The following is a 22,920-nucleotide window of genomic DNA, read 5'->3' as shown; positions in this document are numbered from 1 at the left end:
CAAAACACTGAGGTTTTTTTTTAATCCGAAATTGGGGTTTTGAATTTTTTGGCAGATGAGGAATTGATGTGACGCAACTGTGATGCCTGCCTTTTTGTCTCAGACTTGTAATGAGCCATATGTTTCATCTCCAGTGACAATAGAACTCAGAAAATCCTCGCCTTCTAATACAAGTCATTCAAGAAACTCTCACGCACTTCTGACTCAATTTTTCTTGTGCTGCTACGTCAACTGTTTTGGGACCCATCTTGCTAACAGTTTCCCATATCCCAGCATTTCTGCGAATGTCTTGTATAAGAAAGATTAGGAGAGTTGTGGAAACATCGTAGAAATTTCATCCACTGCAAATCAACAGTCTTCACGAAGGTTCCTAAATTTATTGCCCCAAATGATCAATCAAAATGAAGGTCTTCCACTCCTCTGTTCATCAGGAACATTTGTTCTGGATCTACTAAACTCCCTACACCACTTACACTATTTCCGTTCGTAACATCTCTGTCATCAACTGTTTTGGTGCGTGAAAAAGTTTCGGTAGGTGTTATTCCTTCTGTGAGTAGGAAGTGGATCACAGAATGTAGCTTGCTCCTGGCTGGATTTCTTATTGACATCTTTCACATAATTGAACACTGCAACATGACTTTATGTACTACCGTGTTCCTGCAATGATCGCTCTGGTCAGGGGATAGCCCTCTACGACTCTGTGTTGCCAACCCTCAAAAAACAAAAAACTACAGCCCATTATGGTCACGGTGCACTTACTTTCTGAAAATGCCTCATATTATTATAAGGTATACTTGTAGCATCCTAATAAACTAACAGAACACTATTTGAGCCTAGTATTTAACTGGGTATTCCAGACAATTATTTGCTGCCCAATTTTGTGCTAAAATGAAGGCTTTTTTAGACTTAAATAAAATTTCAAAAAATTATAGCCACTAAAAGTTCATTCTTTGTAAAGGTATCAGTAGCATTCTGAAGAACACATGTTTCACAGTATAATATATAAAAATAAGTGCATAATGCTGAAATTTATTTTTTAACAACCGAAAGGAGCCCAAAGCAAGACTAATCTAATCAGACATTACTCACACTCACTTGTGCTACCATCAGCACAGAATTTTTCTTGAGTTAGTGTAAGGGTCCGTGTCGTGGGTCCTGACTGTTTACTTATAACCTTCACCACTGGGAACCCCATTTGTTTTGTCCACGTTGACATAACAGCAGCCACTGGTTTATTGCTTGCTTCTTCCAGTGCTGCCCATAGATCTTCAGTGAAAGTATTTTTATACTGATGTCGAGTAAGATATATATTCATACCTTTGCGGAAGTCCTGCAAATTTAAAACACACAAAAAATTTTATTACTTATCATGCATGTCCAGTAAACTAAATAAAGAGGCAGCAGTGTCATATCTCAAGGAGGAATACAAGACAATTCCATTTGGGCAGGAGCTTGTAGAATAACTATGGCTCAAATTTAGAAGAATAGTTGACCAAGTGCTGGATATACATATGAGGGTAGCAGATATGCTGTACTCCATTTTGAAATGTTAATCTATAAAGGAAGGCAAAGGATAACAGCAAAAGTTTAATTCTCAAATAACTGCAAAGATGAGTGATATTGTCACATTGTAATTACAATCAAATCCAGGGTTGTGAATGAAGTACAACACTTAGCACTGAAAGTACGTTTATTACAGACACCAATGTACCAAACAGGACAGAACTGCTTCCTGGGTAAAACCACTTCTATTTATACAGACATCACATTACAGAATATGCGCGCATTACAAAACATAAGAAGTTACGAGCACCTTCCAGAAATGATAAACAGTAAATAACAAATAACTGTGGGTGACAATTTGAGCCCGTGGCCTGCAGCACATGAGCCAGCGACAATAACTGCCACTGCACATTGCATGCAATACAGTTCGCAGCACTGCTCACTCTCCTGAAGAAACAGCAACCTGCTGTTTCAGAGGTTCTCATTGGTGCATCTCTGAACTAGATCTTGTAGGGTTCTCTTTATGGCAGAACTGGAGGATCCTTGCATTGTTGTTGCATTGCCACATCTTTCTCACAAATGTAACCTCTCCCATCGAAGCTTTGAGATCATCAAGCAGGTCTTCAGTTCCCCTGACCAAGAAGCCCCATCGTCAATCTACACCTCAGGATGGTAGTAGAGCTCATATGGAGGATATGTATGCCCCTGTGCTTTTGTCTTCTTGGTGCAGGATCATAACCCTCAACTTTGTATGTGATATCCAGTATCTGGTGAAGAATATGATACAGCTCAGAGTAGTGCTTTAGTAACTTTTCCCATGGTCCTCCTTTCCACATAGCCCAAAATAACCATACCAAGCCTCCCAGGCTTTATCTCATTGGCCAGTTCTGGTTTAAATGAGAAGAGTGTATCCATTGTTGTTTTGGCGTTGTGACCATGCAAGAGAGAGAATGTGAAGTCTTTGTGTCTTCCTTTGCTGTGTTATTTGGAAATGTCATCAACAGCAGTACGGTATCCTAATCTCTCTGTTTGACATCAACGTACATCAAGAGCTTATGTGCCAGAGTCTCACTGAAGCATTCTGAGAGATCGTTCATCTGTGGGGGATAGGCAGTTGTCATATTGGTGGGTGATGTCACACCCTGAAAGTACAAGGGTCATTTGGAAAGTAAAGAGCATTTTGTTTTGACATGTGACCGCATCCCCCCTCCATCACTGCCAACTGACCACTGACCTTGGTACTCATCTGCTTCAGTTTGGTAGCAGCTGCAATCCAATACGGTTACTTACTGCTTCGCTGTGCGTTAAAATGTGTAACAAAACTGACAATCCCACCAAGTGTGTGGTGAGTTCTGTTATCCGTTTTTTAAACGCGCAAAAAGTCCAACCCATCGAAATAGCTGAAGTTTACATTGTATGGTAATGTGATGAACAAAGCGAAAGTTCAGAAGTGGTGTATTGTGTTTAACAGTGGACAGAAGAATGCTCACGACGAAGATCACTTGGATCAGCCCTCATTGGTGACTGGTGAACTCAAACCAAAAGCTGAAACAAAACATCAAAGAACATGGGCATTTCACTGTTAGTGGACTGTATTCGTTCTTTCCAGATATTTCAAGAACTGTGTTGTATGAGACTGCTAGTGGAGATGTGGACTATAAAAAAAGTGTGTGCCAGGCGGGTTCCTCTAATTTTGTCAGACAAACACAAAACCAAACGAATGGCAGTTGCACGGACATCTCTCAGTCACTATGAAAAGGATGGTGAGGAATTTTTGAATCATATTATCATAGGTTATGAGACTTGGATATCACATCTCACATCAGAAGCAAAGTGCCAACTAATGGAATGCCATCATTCGCAATCCTCAATGAAAAAAGTAAAACAAATTTTGAGAACCAGAAAGATACGGCTACATTGTTTTGGGATCATAAGGGTGTCCTACTGATTGACTACATGCCTAGAAATGAGACCATAAATGCTGTGGCCTACTGTCAGACACTTCAATGATTTCATCATGCCATTAAAAGCAAGTGCCATGAAATGCAGCAGGAGTGACACAGGGCTTGCTTCAGTGGTTTCGGTGGGAAATGTTTCAACATTTGCCATACAGTTCAGACTTAGCCCGAAGTGATTATCACTTATTCCCCAAATTGAAAGTTTTTTTTGAACTGACAATGCTACAGAAGTGGTGATAAACTTAAAGAAGCCATTAATCAGTGGTTCAAACAATTTGGTGGCAACTGATTATGCACAAGGCACAGAAAAGTTGGTAAAACAGTATGCAAAGTCCATAAATTTGAACGGTGAGTACACTGAAAAGTAGCTGGGTAGCAAATTGTAAGTAAAATACAGTTTATTTTCATTATATCAAGGAAACATTTCTGCAGAAACAAAAGTTCTTGACTTTCAGAATGACCCTTTGCTCTGTTCTTCAAAATAATGTCTTCTACAAGGAAATTTTGCAGTTTTCAGAGCTTCGGCAGCTGGCACAGCTTTGGTGATGTAGCAGTGGGTGAGGTAGACAGTGCAGACTATTATCCATCAATACCCATTGGTTGGCTTAGGGAACCTGTCAAAGAGATGAAATGGTGCTGCTGTGAGCTGAACTGGTATCAGATGCCTTGGAAGTAATCGTGGAATGTGCTGCATTCGCTGGCATTCCTTACAGTGATTAATGTAGCATTCAAAGGATTGGCAGAGACATGGCCATTGATACTTATGTACAATTCTGTTTAATCTTCATGAATCGCAGATGACCAGATGATGTAGCACTATGGAAAGCTGGGGTGACGAGTAACCATTTCTGCCCCATTCCACTTACGTAATGTTCCGTTTATTCATTGAAATTCTTCTTTGGACACCTCCTCCTTCACGGCTTCTATAGTTTTCAGCAATGCTGTGTCTTTCCTCTTTTCAGCAGCAATGTCATTTGATGTAGTGATGACAGTTTTCATCTATGTTGCTGTGTTCAGCCAACAAAAGGCAGTCACTGTGCTTGTGTCTGTGTGTATCATATGACATCGTACACCTGAAGCTTCAGTGCCCTTATCGCCAGTCATCCTGATGGCTCCTTCAGGCTAGTCAGCCACAGAAAAGAACAGTGATTGGTTTTCCACAAAAAAAAAATTGGCCAGAACTTGCTGATGGCCCAAAGAATTAGAAGGTAGTTTTTCTCAACTGTGGAGCGAATCACCTCAGACTGGTTAGAACACTTCACTGAATTTGCACAACAACTGCACCTATCCCATAACTGTTTGCAATGGTGTGATGTTCTGCCTCGGCATTCTCATCATACACTGCTAGGACTAGAGAAGACTCTAGTGCCTCCTTAAGGCAAAAAAAAAGAACTTCTTCACAGCTAGTTCATGCACTCTGATGTAGCTGGAGCATTACATAAGGCAAATGATATAAATTTAATCTCCTACACGCTGTCAAGTGTTATAAAGACAGTCTTTTCCCAGTCATCTTTGACAACCTAAATTTGCCAGTAGCCTGGCTCCTTGTCCACAGCTGAGAAATACTTTGCGTCTTGCAAGCAGTCTAGGATCAAGGACACTCTGACAGTTCAATGTCATCATTACCACTTCCTACCAAATTAACATTCTTGAGCTGGCTACACCCTGCATGAGTGCTGGCTAATTGGTGGATTATCCCCAGTGTTGATATGGTGCGTTGCAGTGGGCCACTTGGTCTGCCTTCCTTCTAATTCAGATACAAAAGTAACCAAGGCACAGAACAGATAATACTCGTTAATGTTGATTGATTGATTGATTGAGGCAGATTATGGGACCAAACAGCGAGGTCATCAGACCTGCGATTCTGAAGTGAGTTACAGAAAAAAAGAGGCTCTGCTAAAAGTGGACGGATCCTGTCAGGGGAGTCAAATTATAAAAAATGAACATTAAACACACACAGTAAAGGCATAAAAGGTGAGACCAAACCTAAAAACTGGAAAAAGGGAGAGCAGTTATGGGGTCACAGACTGAGAAGACTATAATAAGTCCCAACCACAACCAACCTGCCCCTGCTCCAAGACTAAAGGAGAACCTCGTATTTCGAAATAAAAACCAGTTTGACAGAGGAAACCAAGGACCAGTTCAACCACCCGGGGATTGTCTGCTAATATTAAATTTAAGGAATTGGGAAGACTATACTTAACATGAAGGGCCTAAAGAAGGAGACATTCCACCAATATGTGAGAGAGAGAGTCAGTCTAGCTCCACAACTACATTGTGGGGGTGGGTCATTACTTAGCGGAAAACAATGGGTGAGCCGGGTATCACCAATGCGTAAACAGGATAAAACAGTGGACTCCTTCTGAGAGGAGTGGAAGGAAGAGTGCCAAACTGCAGTAGACTCCTTGATTGTGCGGAGTTTATTACTATGAGCAGTAGCACTCCAGGTGGCATTCCGCTGCTGGGCAAAGAGACATTTCATGTAGATCCGTATATCCGCAGCTGGAATCCTGAAAGGAAATGGGTGGTAAGTATCTACTTCTCCAGCGAAACGGTGAGCCAATTCATTCCCTGGGATGCCCACATGACCTCGGACCCAGAGAAAGAGGACTGAACAGGCGGCACGCTCAAGGGCAGGGAGAAGGTCATGGATAGCACAGACCAAAGGGTGACAAGAGTAGCATCGGTCAGTAGCCTGCAGGCTGCTCATGGAGTCTGAACAAATTAAAACACTGTAGAGAGAGAGACCTGAGAAACATAGGTGCTTGAAGCCAGTAGTAGACCACCTTATCAATAGTCTTAGAACCATCAGTGTAAAAGACGGTGGCACCCTGAAACTCTGCAAGGATGGCACAGACAAGGCGCCGAGAAACCATAGGAGGGACAAAGACCTTAGGACCCTGGAATAGATCAGTCCTAATCCACAGTCTAGGCACCATCAAGGGGGGGGGGGGGTTATGGGAGGAAAGACACGGGGTGCAGTCCAATGAGTGGAGATGGAGATCCCAACAGAGGGAAGCGAGATGCATGCCAACCAGCAATCCCACCCATTGGCAGGTGTTAGGGAGACATCCCTCACTGGCGAAGAGCACAGGGTACACAGGATAGTCAGGGAATTGCCGAATAGCGATTGCGTAGAGGGGGAATCCCTGATTCTGTGAGGAGACTATCAACAGGACTAGTGCGAAAGGCACCAACAATGAGACGCACTTCACAATGATGGACAGGGTCAAGGAGTTTCATGTGGAAGGAGCTGCTGAGACATAAAACTGACTACTATAATCTAGTCTGGACAAGACCAGAGCACGGTAAAGATGGAGAAGAGTTGAGTGGTCTGCATCCCAAGATGTGTGGGCGGGAAGGCAGAGAGCATTAAGCTTCCACAGACATGTAGTCTTTAGGTGGCGAATGTAGGGCAGCCATGTCAGCTTGTTATTAAAAATAAGGCCCAAGAAACAGGACTGTACTACAACATCGAGAAGCTGGTTGCCTAAATAAAGTTCTGGATCAGGGTGTACTGTTGGTTGACAACAAAAATACATAACCCACATTTTGGAGGGAGAAAACTGGAAGCCATGGGTGGTGGGCCACACAGAGGCCCGTCGGATGGCGCCTTGGAGCTGGCACTCAGCACATGCTACCGAGTGGGTGCTGCACCAGATGCAAAAACCGCCGACGTATAATGCCTACGTAACCAGAGGCCCAACATAGGTTCCAAGCCCATTGATGGCACTGAGGAAGAGTGTGAACTTCACACAGAACCCTGTGGGATACCATTCTTCTGAATCTGAGGGGAACTGAGTGAAGTGCCAACTCTAACCTGGAAGAGCCAGTAAGGTAAGATAAAAACTCACAGATAAAAATCTGAAGGGGACCCAAAAGCCCCAGTTATGGAGGGTAACTAAAATGTGACGGCACTAAGCCATGTCATATGCCTTATGTAGGTCAGAGAAGACCGTAACAAGGTGCCACCAATGAGTAAAAGCCTGTCAGATGGCCGATACCAATCGGAGTAAGTGGTCAGTTGGAGATCGCCCTGCCCAGAAGCCACAATGATACGGGGACAAAAGGCCCCGAGACTCGAGAACCCAACATAATCTGAAGTTGACCATCCTTCTGAGCAGTTTACAAAGTACATTTGTAAGGCTAAATGGGAGCTAGCTGTCGAGAGACGGAGTTTTCCTGGGCTTAAGGATGAGGATAACTATACTGTCTAACCACTGTGATGGAAAAGCACCTGTAAGCCAAATGTGGTTGCAGACCCAGAGGAGCTATTGCCTCTGGGGAACATCCAAGTGTTGGATCATCTGGTTGTGGATGGAATCCGGCCTTGGGGCTGTGTCTTGTGAAGAACTACGAGCCTACACCAATTCAGATTCAGCAAGGGGTGCATTACAGGGCTCAACATGGTGCAGAATGAAACAGTGGGGGGTCTGTTCAACTCTGCGTTTCTGCCGGAGAAAGGTAGCAGGGTAGGAAGAGGATGATGATGCCGTTGCAAAGTGTGTCGCGAGGTGTTCTGCGAGGACCAATGGATCAGTGCACAGAGCACCTTGGAGGTTCAGACACTGGACAGATGACTGTCTCTGGCAGCCCAGAAGGCTACGTAGCTTTGACCAAACCTGCGATGAAGAGGTGTATGTCCCCAGGGTGGAAACACAGCACTCCTAGCATTCCTTTTTACTCCGCTTAATAAGGTAACAAGCCTTAGCATGGAGACACTTAAAAGTGAGGAGGTTGGTCTGTGAAGGATGTCACTTGAATCGCTGCAGCACCCGTCGGCAGTCCTTGACAGCAACTGCAAAATCCGTGGTCCATCACGGTACTGGCCGATGATGAGGGGGACCTGTTGATAGGGGACAGCAGTGCCAGCAATATGAAGAATAGTGGCAGAGATGTCTTGCACGACTACATCAATGAAATTTGAGGGGGGGGGGGGGGGTATCAAAGTGGACAGCAGACGTATATAAAGGCCTATTAGCCCTGCGGAATGCCAAACATGGAGGCCTGTCCACCTGGCAGCAGCAGGAGAACGATAGAATCACCGGAAAGTGGCCACTGTCACAAAGGTCATGGTGGGATGACCAATGTAGGGAAGCCATGAGGGCAGGGGAGGATACCATGAGATCGATAGCAGAGAAGGTGCCAAGAGCAGCACTGAAATGGATAGGGGAACCATCACTGAGGACACACAAATCGAAGTCTGTGATAAGTTGGTCAATTAGGAGACCCTCTACTCGTTGTAGTCCTTACACAAAATGTACATTGGCAGCGGCACATTTGTTCTGCAGTCACCTTCAAAGTCTGGCTCCCTAAACTTTTTCAGTAGTGTTCCTCAAAAAGAATGTTACCTTCCCTCCAGGGATTCCAATTTGAATTCACTAAGCACTTCCGTAACTTACTTGTTGATCAACTCCACTAGCAACAAATCTAACAGACCGCCTCTGAATTGCTTCAATGTCTTCCTTTAATCCAACATGATGGGGTCTCAAACATATAAGCAACACTCAATAATAGGTCACACAAGTTTCCTGTTTGTTGTCTCCTTTACAGATGAACCATGTCTCGCGTCCGTCGGTCGTCGTAATTTAATGTATATATTATTATTGTTATTATTATTTTTTTTGATTGTTGCCGACTTATGTGGTGGGCCTTCATAAAAATGATATTTAAGTTGAACAATGTAATAAACTTTTCATATAAATTTCCTCGGCTAGTCAGTTGACGTTAAAGCAAAAGATCTTTAGTTATTAATTACAATTGCGGCCCACACACGCGCGAGAGTATTTTCTTACCTCCGTTAACCATTGTATTGTAGTCAGAGTCCTGGCTCTGGGTCTCGGCTATGCTACTGAAAATAAGAATCTTAAAGCTAAGTATTTCTGCAACTTCGTGCGGCTGTGGAGAAAAATTAATATTATGCTAATAGCGGGCGAGTTTTCCGCTTCCGCTAATTTTTCATAAGTTAATATCGCCACGTAATGGCGTCGTTGGCTGCATCGGCCGCTGCGATTGTTGAGCTGTAAATTACTTGAATGCAGGTTAATTCAAGGAAGGCGGACATGAAATCGGGATCACCTCTTACAAATTAAAAGTGCACAATAATATTGAATAGTTATATTATATGTTTAACTCATACAAATATGCTTACATTTGTCAGCACACACAAGATGTCCCTCTAGACACATTCAAGACAAGCGAAGAAGTGAAGTCGACTAAAAAATTAACAAAAGAGCGTATCTTGTCGTCTCTTTAGATCATTCTGTCATAAATTATTTCTTTGCAATCCAAACCTACACAGAGAAATTATTATTTTACGGCTACATGATAAAAATTTGGCACACGCACATATCCATCCACACATACAGACACAAGCAGACATATGCGAGTGTATACCTGTCCTTTTTTCCCCCTAAGGTAAGTCTTTCCGCTCCCGGGATTGGAATGACTCCTTACCCTCTCCCTTAAAACCCACTTCCTTTCGTCTTCCCCTCTCCTTCCCTCTTTCCTGATGAGGCAACAGTTTGTTGCGAAAGCTTGAATTTTGTGTGTATGTTTGTGTTTGTTTGTGTGTCTATCGACCTGCCAGCGCTTTTGTTCGGTAAGTCACCTCATCTTTGTTTTTATCTTACATTTTCCTAGATTTAGAGCTACCAGCCATTCATCTCGCAAACTAGAAATTTTGTCCAAGTCATTTTGTACCCTCCTACATTAACTCAACTGTGACACCTTCCCCTGCATCACAGCATCATCAGAAAACAACTGCCAACCCTGTCAGCCCGATTATATAAGTATACAGAAAATAACAGCGGTCCTATCACATATCTCTGGGGAACTCCTGATGATATTGTCCCTAATGAACACTCACTGTTGAGGAAAATGTACTGGGTTCTATTACTTAATAAGTCTTGGAGCCACTCACATATGAACCTGTTACATATATGCTTGTACCTTTGTTAATATTCTGCAGTGGAGCATCGTGTCAAATGACTTTTTGGAAATCCACAAACTGGAACCAGTCTACTGCCCATCATCCATAGTTCACGGGATATCAAGGCAAGCTCAGTTTCGAACAAATACCTTCTAAAACCATGCTGATTTGTGGACAGAACCTTTCCATCTCAAGGGAATTTATCATATTCTAATTGAGAACATGTTCAAGAATTCCAACTGATGTTAAGGATATTAGCCTGCAATTTTTTGCGGGCCCGCTCTTTTCTTCTCTTATATACAGGAGACACCTGCACTTTCTTCCAGTCACTTAGGCCTTTGTACTGGGTGAGAGATTTTCAATAAATGGAGCTAAGTAAGGGGCCAATGCCACAAAGTACTCTTTGTAAAACCAAGTTGAGATTCCTTCTGGACCTGGTGAGTTACTCATTTTCAACTCTTTCAGTTGTTTCTCTACACCAGGGATGCCTATAATTACGTCCTCCACAAGTGAGTCTATGTGGTGATCAAATGACGATATGTTTGTACAATTCTCCTGCATCAGTGATTTCTTAAAGGTGAAATTTAGTATTTCTGGTTTCCTTTTGCTGTCTTTTACCACCATGCCAGACTCGTCCATGAGTGACTGTACAGAAGCTTTCGACCAATCAGTGATTTTACATTTGACACCACCTTCAACATTCACAATTATGTCTGGTTGGTTGGGTGTATAAGGGACCAAACTACACGTCATCAGTCCCTCCGACCTTAGATTAACTAAAACCAATAAAATCCCACATTAGGAGAGGCAAATACAATGTCCATAAAATGAGAAACTAAGGGAAGGAAGGAAAAGAGCTAATGGCAGGGGCGGGAAGGAAGCAGCACAGGAGACAAGAGCGACGCTCAAGACATAACAGACCCCGTATAATGAAAGGAGTGGGAAGGCAGAGGGCCGGGCTGAACCACCAAGCCCAGTTGAAGCCAATCCGGTCGGGGTGAAGGGGGGAGCAAGAGGGCCTGCCATCCCCTCCGCTCACCGATAAGGTGGAAGGTCCCTCCCTAAAATAAAGCGATAACCCCCCCTCACGAATAAAACGTAAAACGAGATCCGCCGCTGAGGCATTGTCAGCCTACACCAGAGGCGCAGGGTGGCTAAGTTGGGGCAGTCCAATAAGATGTGAGCCACAATCAACATCGATCTACAATGGCAGAGAGGGTGGGGTCCTCATGACGGAGGAGATAACTGTGAGTCAAAAAAGTATGGCCGATGCAGAGCCGGCAGAGGATGACAAAAGGCCTTACGAGAGGCCCATAAGGAGGACCACCATGGAGTTGTAGACTCCTTAATTGCCCTGAGCTTGTTCGGCGAAGAAAGAGTGATCCATTCTGCATGCCAAAGGTGCAAAACTTGACACGTAATGCCAAGCGAAGGTCTATTTCCGGAATGCCAATAGCAAGAGATGCTCTGGTAGTAGCTAATTTAGCCAGTCGACTGGCAAGTTCATTGTCAGGAATCCCAACACGGCCTGGGGTCCAAATGAAAACCACCGAGCATCCACATTGAGCGAGGAGGGAAAGGGAGTCCCAGATAGCAATGACCAATAGGACGCGAGGGAAGCACTGGCCGATAGCGTGCAAACCGCTCCATGAGTCACTACCGATAGTGAAGGATAATCCTGAGCAGGAGCGGATATGGTCCAGTGCGCACGAGATGGCTACCAATTCTGCAGTAAAACACTACAGCCCTCTGGCAAGGAACGAAGTTCCGTGTGTCGCATATAGGTGTAAGGAAAACCAGTGCAGCCAGCAATCATGGAACCATCAGTATAGATCACTTCTGAACCCTGAAAAGAACTAAGGAGAGGAGAACTGGTGGCAAAGAGCCATTGGAGGGACAGAATCTCTTGAATCGATAGAGAGACCAAGACAGAATTGCGGCCGAGAGACGCACCACGGAGGGGTACGTGCGTGAGCGGAGAAGAGAGGTAGTAAAGGCAATTACTGGAGCTCAGAAAAGAGCGACTGAATGCAGACAGCCATGGTAGGCCCACATCGCGGCCGCCATTGCAGCAGGTTAATCTCCATGTCTGGATAAAGGAGAGCATAATTAAGGTGCTTTGGGGTGCAGCAAATGCGGAGTGCATAAGATATCAGCTGTTGCTGCGAAAAGGCTAAGTACAGGGCTAGTCCGGAAGGCACTAGTCGCAAGTCGGACCCCACACTGGTGGGTGGTGTCTAGTTTCTCCAGTGTCGAAGGCGACGCAGTACCATAGACAGGGCTTCTATAGTCTAAACGATACTGGACCAAAGCTTGATACAATCACAGGAGAACAGAGCGGTCTGCACCCCGGGTGGTATTGCACAGACACCTTAGAGCACTGAGATGGGACCAGCACGTTCTCTTCAACTAGCGAAGGTGAGGGAGCCATGTCAACCAGGCGTCGAAGACTAGACCCAAGAAGCGATGGGTGTCCACCACTTTGAGGGGCTGGCCATCAAGGAACAGTTCCGGACGGGGATAGACTGTATGGCGACAGCAGAAATGCATGAAACAAGTCTAGGCCGCCAAAAACTGAAAGCCATGGGAGAGCGCCCATGAGTGCGCCCGACAGATTGCCCCCCTGTAGACGGTGTTCTGCAGCACCCATTACAGAGGAGGCAAGGTAGATACAAAAATAATCAGCATACAAAGAGGGAGACACTGTCGGCCCAACAGCTGTCACCAGACCACTAATGGCTATGAGAAAGAGAGGGACGCTCAGCACGGAACCCTGTGGAACCCCATTTTCTTGCCGATGAGGAGAGCTGTAGGAGGAGCCAACTTGGACCCGAAAAGAGTGACAAGAAAGGAAGCTACGGATAAAAACACGCAGAGTGGCATGGAGGCCTCATTCATGAAGGGTGGTGAGGATGTTGTGGTGCCAGGTGGTGTCATAGGGTTTATGCAAACCAAAGAAGACTGCAAGGAGGTGTTGCTGATGGGCAAAAGCCAGCCAGATAGCAGACTCCAGGTGGACCAAGTTATCCACCGTAGAGCGGGCACACCGAAAACCACTTTGAGTAGATGACAAAAGGTCGAGGGATTCAAGGATCCAAAACAGTCACCGACTCACCATGCGTTCAAGGAGCTTGCAGAGGGTGTTAGTAAGGCTAATTGGACAGTAGCTATCCAACTGAAGAGGTAGCTTCCCCGGCTTCAACACCGGAACAACAATGCTTTACTGCCACTGGGTAGGAAATCCTCCCTCACACCACAGACGGTTGAAGAGGGTCAGTATACGACAGTGGCCAGCCACCGATAAGTGTTGGACCATTTGCTTATGTATCCAATCCGGTCCAGGAGCCATGTCAGGACAAAGGGCGGGGATGCTGGCAAATTCCCACTCGCTGAATGGGGCATTATATGGTTCTGTGCAGCGAGAAACAAAAGACAAAGGAAGTCGTTCTGAACACACTTTCAGGAGGAGGAACGTGGGTGGATACTGAGCTGATGCCGAAGCTTGAGCAAAGTGTTGAGCGAAATTTTCTGCCACAAAGTCCGGATTGGTAGGGACAACATAAGGCACAGAAATTCTTGCAACTCCGGTGGGAGGACAGTGGCCAGAAATTCGCCGGGGGGGGGGGGGGGGGGGGGGGGGGGGAGCGAGAGCGGGGAGAGGGGGGAGCGAGAGGGGTGAGGGAGATAGGGGGGAGCGAGAGGGGTGGGGAGAGGGTGGAGAGGGAGGAGAGGGGGAGAGGGGGGAGAGAGGGGGGAGAGGGGGGAGAGAGGGGGAGAGAGGGGGGAGAGAGGGAGAGAGGGGGAGGGGGAGAGAGAGGGGGGGAGAGAGAGAGGGGGGAGAGAGAGGGGGGGGAGAGAGAGGGGGGAGGGAGAGAGAGGGGGGAGGGAGAGAGAGGGGGGAGGGAGAGAGAGGGGGGAGGGAGAGAGAGAGGGGGAGGGAGAGAGAGGGGGGAGGGAGAGAGAGAGGGGGAGGGGGAGGGAGAGAGAGAGGGGGAGGGAGAGAGAGAGGGGGAGGGAGAGAGAGAGGGGGAGGGAGAGAGAGGGGGGAGGGAGAGAGAGAGGGGGAGGGAGAGAGAGAGGGGGAGGGAGAGAGAGGGGGAGGGAGAGGGGGAGGGGGAGGGAGAGAGAGGGGGAGGGAGAGGGGGAGGGGGAGGGAGAGAGAGGGGGGGGAGGGAGAGAGAGAGGGGGAGGGAGAGAGAGGGGAGGGAGAGAGAGGGGGGAGGGAGAGAGGGGGGGAGGGAGAGAGAGAGGGGGAGGGAGAGAGAGAGGGGGGGGAGAGGGAGAGGGGGAGGGAGAGAGAGAGGGGGAGATGGGGAGGGAGAGAGAGGGGGGGAGAGGGGGAGGGAGAGAGAGAGGGGGGAGATGGGGAGGGAGAGAGAGAGGGGGGAGATGGGGAGGGAGAGAGAGAGGGGGGAGATGGGGAGGGAGAGAGAGAGGGGGGAGATGGGGAGGGAGAGAGAGAGGGGGGAGATGGGGAGGGAGAGAGAGAGGGGGGAGATGGGGAGGGAGAGAGAGAGGGGGGAGATGGGGAGGGAGAGAGAGAGGGGGGAGATGGGGAGGGAGAGAGAGAGGGGGGAGATGGGGAGGGAGAGAGAGAGGGGGGAGATGGGGAGGGAGAGAGAGAGGGGGGAGATGGGGAGGGAGAGAGAGAGGGGGGAGATGGGGAGGGAGAGAGAGAGGGGGGAGATGGGGAGGGAGAGAGAGAGGGGGGAGATGGGGAGGGAGAGAGAGAGGGGGGAGATGGGGAGGGAGAGAGAGAGGGGGGAGATGGGGAGGGAGAGAGAGAGGGGGGAGATGGGGAGGGAGAGAGAGAGGGGGGAGATGGGGGGAGAGAGGGGGGAGATGGGGAGGGAGAGAGAGAGGGGGGAGATGGGGGGAGAGAGGGGGGGAGAGAGAGAGAGAGTGTACAGATGCATTTGTTAGAGCAATTGGAAATATACAACCACATTCACAACAAACATGACAGCCTACTGAATGCCCGACTAGAAGTAAAAACCAAATGTACCTCCAAAATTTCGTACAATTCCTACAATTTGAGATGACAGATACAATAATTAATTAATTGAGAGAGAGAAAATTCTTCATGGGTCTTAACAAGCATCTTTCAGAACTAAATAATGGAATGAGAAACTGTATAAAAGTATTTGAGGTATGACGCATTATCTCCAAAGTAAGTCCAGAAGTGTGCCATATCTGTACACATATCACATTCTTTGGCACATCAGATAAGCAGCCGATGTAAAATCATGTATCCGCCATCTTGTTTTTAGTTTACTTTATTGATCAGTAGGGATTGTAAAAGAAAATCAGATCTCTTCCTTATAATATGTAAAGGGGGGCTTTTCAGGAAGTAAATACAAAGCCTAGAGCATATATAAGTAAAACTATGCATCACAAAAACTTTGTTATATTTTAGGACACAAAACTGGTTGCAGTATTTTCTACAGTGTAATTTATGAAAACTGCTGTGGTGTTCTCTAACCAAAACATATAAAATAATTCCAGAGGGTGTCTTCTAACAGGATACCACCACCTACATACCACAGTTGTAACTCAACCTCCTCTACAGAATGTCGACAAGTTGCCTTGGCCTGCTTGATCACCAGATCTACATCTACATTTATACTTCGCAAGCCACCCAACGGTGTGAAGCGGATCATTCTCCAATCGAACACACATGGGACATCATCAGACGACAGACTCCAGCATCATCCATAAACAGCATTAACTATACCTGTACTGACCAACCAAGTGCAACAGGCATGGAACTCCATCACACAAACTGACAGCTAGCACCTGTACAACACGACGCATGCACGTTTGCATGCAACACTCTGGCAGCTATACCGATTATTAATGTACCAACATTTCACATTTTCAATGGCTTATCTCAAGTTTACATTACTCTGGTATCCTGCAATGTTAATGACTTGAATATATTACCTAGACGAATGTATTCCTAAAATTTCATTATTGTACATTAATTATTTTTTGATGTAGCCTTTTTTTCCATCAGAGTATTTAGATTACCATTGTTGCATAGGGCTAGAACATTCTGTATGAACAGATGTGTTGTTTACTCCATGATGTTGGGCCCTATTTTTCAACTGTTCCTCCGCAGACTTTCTGCAGACTGTCAATTTCGCCCCCCCCCCCCCCCCCCCCCCTCAGCTTAGCCGGGAATTTGTCCCAACTATTGAGCTTCTCTTCGTTGTTTGCAAATCATTGTTGGGTGTGTAGTCCAAGCAAAAATAACATTTGCCGAACACTTCCTAACATCCAACCTGTTCTATCTGGTGACTCAATCGAATCTTTTCAGCCATTGGGTCATGCCTTGATCAGTGACTCCAGAGAAGACTGAGGAACACCCGATCAATGTATACAGCACAGTTCGCAGCCGTATCAGTGTCAGTGGCATTGAAAAATGGCTGAAATCGTTAAAATTTAACAAGACTTCAGGGCCAAGTGGTATCCCTGTCAGATTCTACAGTGAATTTGCAGCAGATTTTGCCACCAGATTAATGAGGGCTGGATAAAAGAGGTTCTTGTGTAAAAAATTTCCTTGAGACAAAAAGCTTCTGTCCACAACACAGCATGGCTTCAGAAAGCATCGCTCGTGCAAAACTCAGTTTGCCGTTTATTCACTTGATATCCTGCAAACCGTGGATGAAGGACAACAGGTATATTCCTTATTCCCAGATTTCTGGAAAGCATTTGCCACAGAGCCCCATTGCAGACTGTTAATGAAGGTAAGAGCATATGGAATAGGTTTTCAGATACCCAAGTGTCTCAAACACTTCTTAAGTAATTGAAGCCAGTGTGTTGTCCCTGATGGCCAATTTTCAGAGATAAGGGTATCATAGAAGTACCTCAGGGAAGCATGATAGGACCACTATCATTCTCTGCACACATAAATTATCTGGCAGACAGGCTAATCAGAAATCTGCGGCTGTTTGCAGATGATGATGTGAGTAGGAGAATATGATCATTGAGTGACTGGAGGAGGATACAAGATGACTTAGACAAAATTTCAAGTTGATGTGGTGAATGGCATCTTGCTTTAAATATAGAAAAATGTACATTTAGGAAGATGAGTAGCAAAAAATAATCCCACAATGTTTGAACACATCATTAGTGGTGTGCAGCTTGACAGTCAAGTTGATTTAATATCTAAGCATAATGTTGCAAAGCATTATGAAATGGAGCTAGCACGAAGGACAGTAGTTACGAAGGTGAATGGTAGACTTCAGTTTATTGGGACACTTTAGGAAAGTGTTGTTCCTCTGTAAAGGACACCACATATAGAACACTTATGTGACCCATTATTGAGTACTGATCGAGTGTTTGAGATCCCCACCAGGTTGGGATAATGAAAGACATCAAAGCAATTGAGAGGCAAGCTGCCAGATTTGTTATTGGTAAGTTAAATCAACACACAAGTATTATGGAGACGCTTTGTGAACTCAAATGGAGATTCCTGGAGGGAAGACAATGTTCTTTTCGAGAAATGTTACTGAGAAGATTTAGAGAACTAGCATTTGAAGTGTGGGACAACTATTCTGCTGGTACTAAAGTACATTCTACAAAAGGGCCACGAAGGTAACAGAAACTTGATCTTGTACAAAGGCATATAGGCAGTCATTATTCCCCCCAACTGGAACAGAAATGGAAATAATTATTAGTCGTACAAGGTACCCCCACCATGGCTTGCAGAGTACATACGTAGATGCGGAAGAGCCACTTACCACAAATAGTTCAAAGTTAAGCAGATAGGAATTACCACAATTAATGCTACATCATTTCAGAGTCTGCTATACTAACAGGTGCTAAAATTCACAATTTCTGGCATTATATGTGATTTTCTAAATATAAAATCTGATATCTAAAGTGCTGGTGATGCTTGGCTCAATTTCTGATCTTAATTATTTCAGATCTACACAGTTCAGATAAGTGAATGAGTTCTGAACAACTGAAGTGGGAAACGGCGAAACAAATCTTACGTCACTCAGCAATTCTGACATTAAGTAACACATTAAATGAAATTTTATTCGCAATCAGAGCGAAAACAATGTTTTCCATTGACGAGTCATTCTGCAAAACAATCCACATTCCATCTCTGACTGGGCATTCCAGGATATAAATTATGCCCATGGCTGAGTTCCACAATAAATTTAAGATCCTTTCTGGAGTCATATTATGTAAACCAGCAGAAAATAAGACATACATTTGTAAACATATGCATACGCTCAACATCTCCTATCCCCTTGATTGATTTCAACTGAACATATTACTTACGACCTGGAAAGAAAAACTGTGGAGTTAAAAAACACCAACCTCCCATTGCGGTAGGGATGACAGGCGGGCAAAGAGGCGGGAGGGGGGGACGATGAGATGGGCAGAGAGAGGGGGGAGGGGGGGCCGAGACGGGCAGAGAGAGGGGGGAGGGGGGGCCGAGACGGGCAGAGAGAGGGGGGAGGGGGGGCCGAGACGGGCAGTGAGAGGGGGGAGGGGGGCCGAGACGGGCAGTGAGAGGGGGGAGGGGGGCCCGAGACGGGCAGTGAGAGGGGGGAGGGGGGCCCGAGACGGGCAGTGAGAGGGGGGAGGGGGGCCCGAGACGGGCAGTGAGAGGGGGGAGGGGGGCCCGAGACGGGCAGTGAGAGGGGGGAGGGGGGCCCGAGACGGGCAGTGAGAGGGGGGAGGGGGGCCCGAGACGGGCAGTGAGGGGGGGGAGGGGGGCCCCGAGACGGGCAGTGAGAGGGGGGAGGGGGGGCCGAGACGGGCAGTGAGGGGGGGGAGGGGGGCCCCGAGACGGGCAGTGAGAGGGGGGAGGGGGGGCCGAGACGGGCAGTGAGAGGGGGGAGGGGGGGCCGAGACGGGCAGTGAGAGGGGGGAGGGGGGGCCGAGACGGGCAGTGAGAGGGGGGAGTGTGAAGGGATTGGCAGAGGGGGGGGGGAGTGTGAAGGGACTGGCAGAGAGAGGGTCAGGGTGAGGGTGAAGAAACAGGCAGGTGGAGGAGACAGGCAGCGAGATGTGGACGGGAGGAAACAGGGCTATCACTGTTTCCCGTACATCAATACTGTAAAATGACATCCGAGTATCCAATTTAGTTTTCAAAACACAGTGTAACCAGTGTACACTATTCTTGAAAAATATCATAAACTTAGAAAGGTGCTGAATCTTTGCAGACAAATAGTTTCAACAGAATAAAATTAATAAAAAAAAAAAATCAACGGGGTAAACTACAAGCAAAATAAAAGTGCGTAAAAAGCATATTGTATATCAATTGGTAAATGCTGATAATTATGTCAGCATACCGTAAGCTGTTACTGTGATGTGTATCCCTCCGAAAAGTTGGGTTATCTGCAGCAGACGGCTGGTGCAACCCAGGCCCATTCAGGAAAAGTTACACTTGCGTATTTGCCAAATTCATTAAACAAAACTATGTAACAAATGTAATTACCTCATCTCCTATGTACTTGTGCAGCATTCTAATCACAGAGGCACCTTTGTTATATGAAATGTCATCAAATATTTCATCAATTTCTGAAGGATGACCAACAGGAACCTGGAATCAAATTAATTTGTGTAGTTATACTTAAATAAAATTCACAAGAAGAGTTACACTGCAACTACCAACACAATAAACTAATCAGGGGGTACAATTTTCAAATTTAAGAATGTGTTTGAGTTCGTGTATAATCATTATTAGTTGCTCTATTCAGATTTCATTCATCATACATCTGAGTATCAACAGACTACCCCTGAAAAAAACACAACAGACTTTTACACTGTAGTCTGAAAAAGCAAAATACTTGGTTCCTTTAAAATCAGAAAAATAAGCACATCATTACACATACAGGAGGTCAATCAACACATTCCAATTCATAAGATTTAACACCAGACTATACCATGACAGGATATCTTTAATCCATACCGACATAATAAAGAAAATTATATCAAAATCAAACTTTGTGACAAATTTATTTGCAGACTTAATCTCAACAATATCTTTTTATATTTAAAGGTCAGTTCATGCTAATTAATCATTTCCAGTTACATCTACATAATAAACCTGCCTCTGCTAAGGTATGCCTTCATACACTCAGACAAATTTTACAAGTTATTCATTAACAGCCCTGTTTCAAGTATGCATAAATTTTACACTTTATTTCAAGGAAGGAGATTGACTAAAGAACTCTAATTTCAATTTTTAAAATGTATATTGCCTGTCAAATGAGAGAATTTTACTGTTATCAGTAAGTGTTTATTTACTTGCACAGTATGTTTCAAAGTTTTAAGTCTCCATCATCAGAAGGATTTGTGCGTATTAATATGGCATCTATGTGTTGTGTTATAACTTTGGAATAATCTGCAACACTGTCCAGTGACTTTTTTTTTTTTTACTAGACAGTGTCACAGGTTACTACGACATCATAATGTGATACACACATGCCATATTAATCCACATAAATCCACTGGATGATGGAGGTTTTAAGCTTCAAAAAGCATTGTGGAATTAGAGAAACAATGACTTTTAACAGTAAACCTCTTATTTCACACGATACCAGTAACATTCACAGTAAAGCCTAACCAAAAACAATCAAATTTAAAGTATACTGATTGCATTTTAAAAATTATTGTAACAATAGGTCTTTCTTCCATTCCAAATTACAGTGTATTCCAAGAGAAACAGTCAATATTCAGGTATATGACAGGAATGCTCATCTGGAGCAAAAGAACATACAGACCTAATCCCAATTCTGAGTGGTTTCCAAGATACAACACATTTAATGTACATTATTATTTATATTCTTTGTTATTCAATTCCAGAAATACTGATAATTGAAACTCATTCTTTTCTCGTATGTCCTACTGAAAGCTTTGGATCAAGGCATTCAAGTAGACGCACTGTTTCTTAATTTCTGAAAAGCTTTTGACTCTGTACCACATCCACACTTATTACAGAAAGTAAGATAATATGGGTTATCAAGCGAAATTTGTGATTAGATTGAGGATGTCTTGGTAGAGAGGGCACAATAAGTTAACTTAGACCAAGAGTCGTCAACAGATGTAGAAGTAACTCCCAGTGTGGCCCATGGAAGTATGTTGGGACCCTTGCTGTTCACATTTTACATTAATGACCTTGCGAACAATATTAATGGTTGGTTGGTTTGGGGAAGGAGACCAGACAGCGTGGTCATCGGTCTCATCGGATTAGGGAAGGATGGGAAAAGAAGTCGGCCGTGCCCTTTCAGAGGAACCATCCCGGCATTTGCCTGGAGCGATTTAGGGAAATCGTGGAAAACCTAAATCAGGATGGCCGGACGCGGGATTGAACCGTCGTCCTCCCAAAACAATATTAATAGTAACCCCACAGTTTTTGCAGATGATGCAGTCATCTATAATGAAATACTGTTGAAAGATGCTGCATAAATATTCAGTCAGGTCTTGATAAGATTTCAAAGTGGTCCAAAGGCTGGCAACTTGCTTTAAATGCTCAGAAATGTAAAATTGTGCACATTAAAAAACAAAAATACCTATTCTATGACTACAGGAAGACTGAGTCGCAGTTGAAATCTGTCAACTCATATACGTACCTTGATGGAACACTTTGCAGGGATTTGAAATGATGCATATACATTTTGTCAGATTCCATGGGCCACACTGGGAGTTACTTCTACATCTGTTGACGACTCTTGGTCTAAGTTAACTTATTGTGCCCTCTCTACCAAGACATCCTCAATCTAATCAAAAATTTCGCTTGATAACCCATATTATCTTACTTTCCGTAATAAGTGTAGATGTGGTACAGAGTCAAAAGCTTTTCAGAAATTAAGAAACAGTGCGTCTACTTGAATGCCTTGATCCAAAGCTTTCAGTAGGACATACGAGAAAAGAATGAGTTTCAATTATCAGTATTTCTGGAATTGAATAACAAAGAATATAAATAATAATGTACATTAAATGTGTTGTATCTTGGAACACTCAGAATTGGGATTAGGTCTGTATGTTCTTTTGCTCCAGGTTAACACGTGTACACCAATTCACAAACATTACAAAATGTGTTTTACAAAGTACCAATTGAAAAATATGTATTTTTAACAAACTCATCTCTAAGCATTGATCTACACACAATAAGGTTCTATTAGTTTTCTGTAAAATACCTTCCACTGACTGAAAACTTCTCTATAAAATGGTTGAATTACATTAGTCATGTCACGTGGAATCTGAAGCAGCTCTACTTCCTTGTCAGGATGAACTTGAAATATAGCTTTTAAAACTTTTTATGACCTGACCATGAACATAGAAGGAGAAGAGATTTTTTTCCTCGCAGAATGGAAGAAAAGCATGATGCACGAAAGATTTAACATTTTCATTTCCCATTATTCCCCTGACTTTAATGCGTCTACCACAAGATTACCTAAGTAGAACACTGTTCTTTTGACACATTGTTCACAGCGTCTGCTTGATTCTTGAAGAAATACATACAGTTTAGAAAGAAATGAATTATCCAGACTAATTACAGGC

At 44.7% G+C, this 22,920-nt stretch overlaps 1 protein-coding gene across 4 annotated transcripts in view; it reads right to left on the bottom strand.

Moving 5' to 3' along the window:
• LOC124605204 (puromycin-sensitive aminopeptidase) overlaps positions 1–22,920 on the bottom strand; it is a 165,298-nt gene that overhangs the window by 88,471 nt on the left and 53,907 nt on the right. For 2 of the 4 annotated variants that reach the window (XM_047136741.1, XM_047136742.1), the window contains exons 7-8: positions 19,853–19,957; positions 1,096–1,330 (exon numbers count right to left, since the gene is read on the bottom strand). In XM_047136741.1, the coding sequence (XP_046992697.1) occupies positions 1,096–1,330; positions 19,853–19,957 (340 nt within the window). Of the gene's footprint in view, positions 1–1,089; positions 1,331–19,852; positions 19,958–22,920 lie in introns of all 4 variants that reach the window. The other 2 variants (XM_047136739.1, XM_047136740.1) reach the window with 1 other exon arrangement.

The sequence above is a fragment of the Schistocerca americana genome, chromosome 3 (genome assembly GCF_021461395.2).
Source record: "Schistocerca americana isolate TAMUIC-IGC-003095 chromosome 3, iqSchAmer2.1, whole genome shotgun sequence".
Classification (NCBI taxonomy): domain Eukaryota; kingdom Metazoa; phylum Arthropoda; class Insecta; order Orthoptera; family Acrididae; genus Schistocerca; species Schistocerca americana.
The sequence above is the reverse complement of the archived record's forward strand: the minus strand, read 5'-3'. Positions and strand labels throughout refer to the sequence as shown.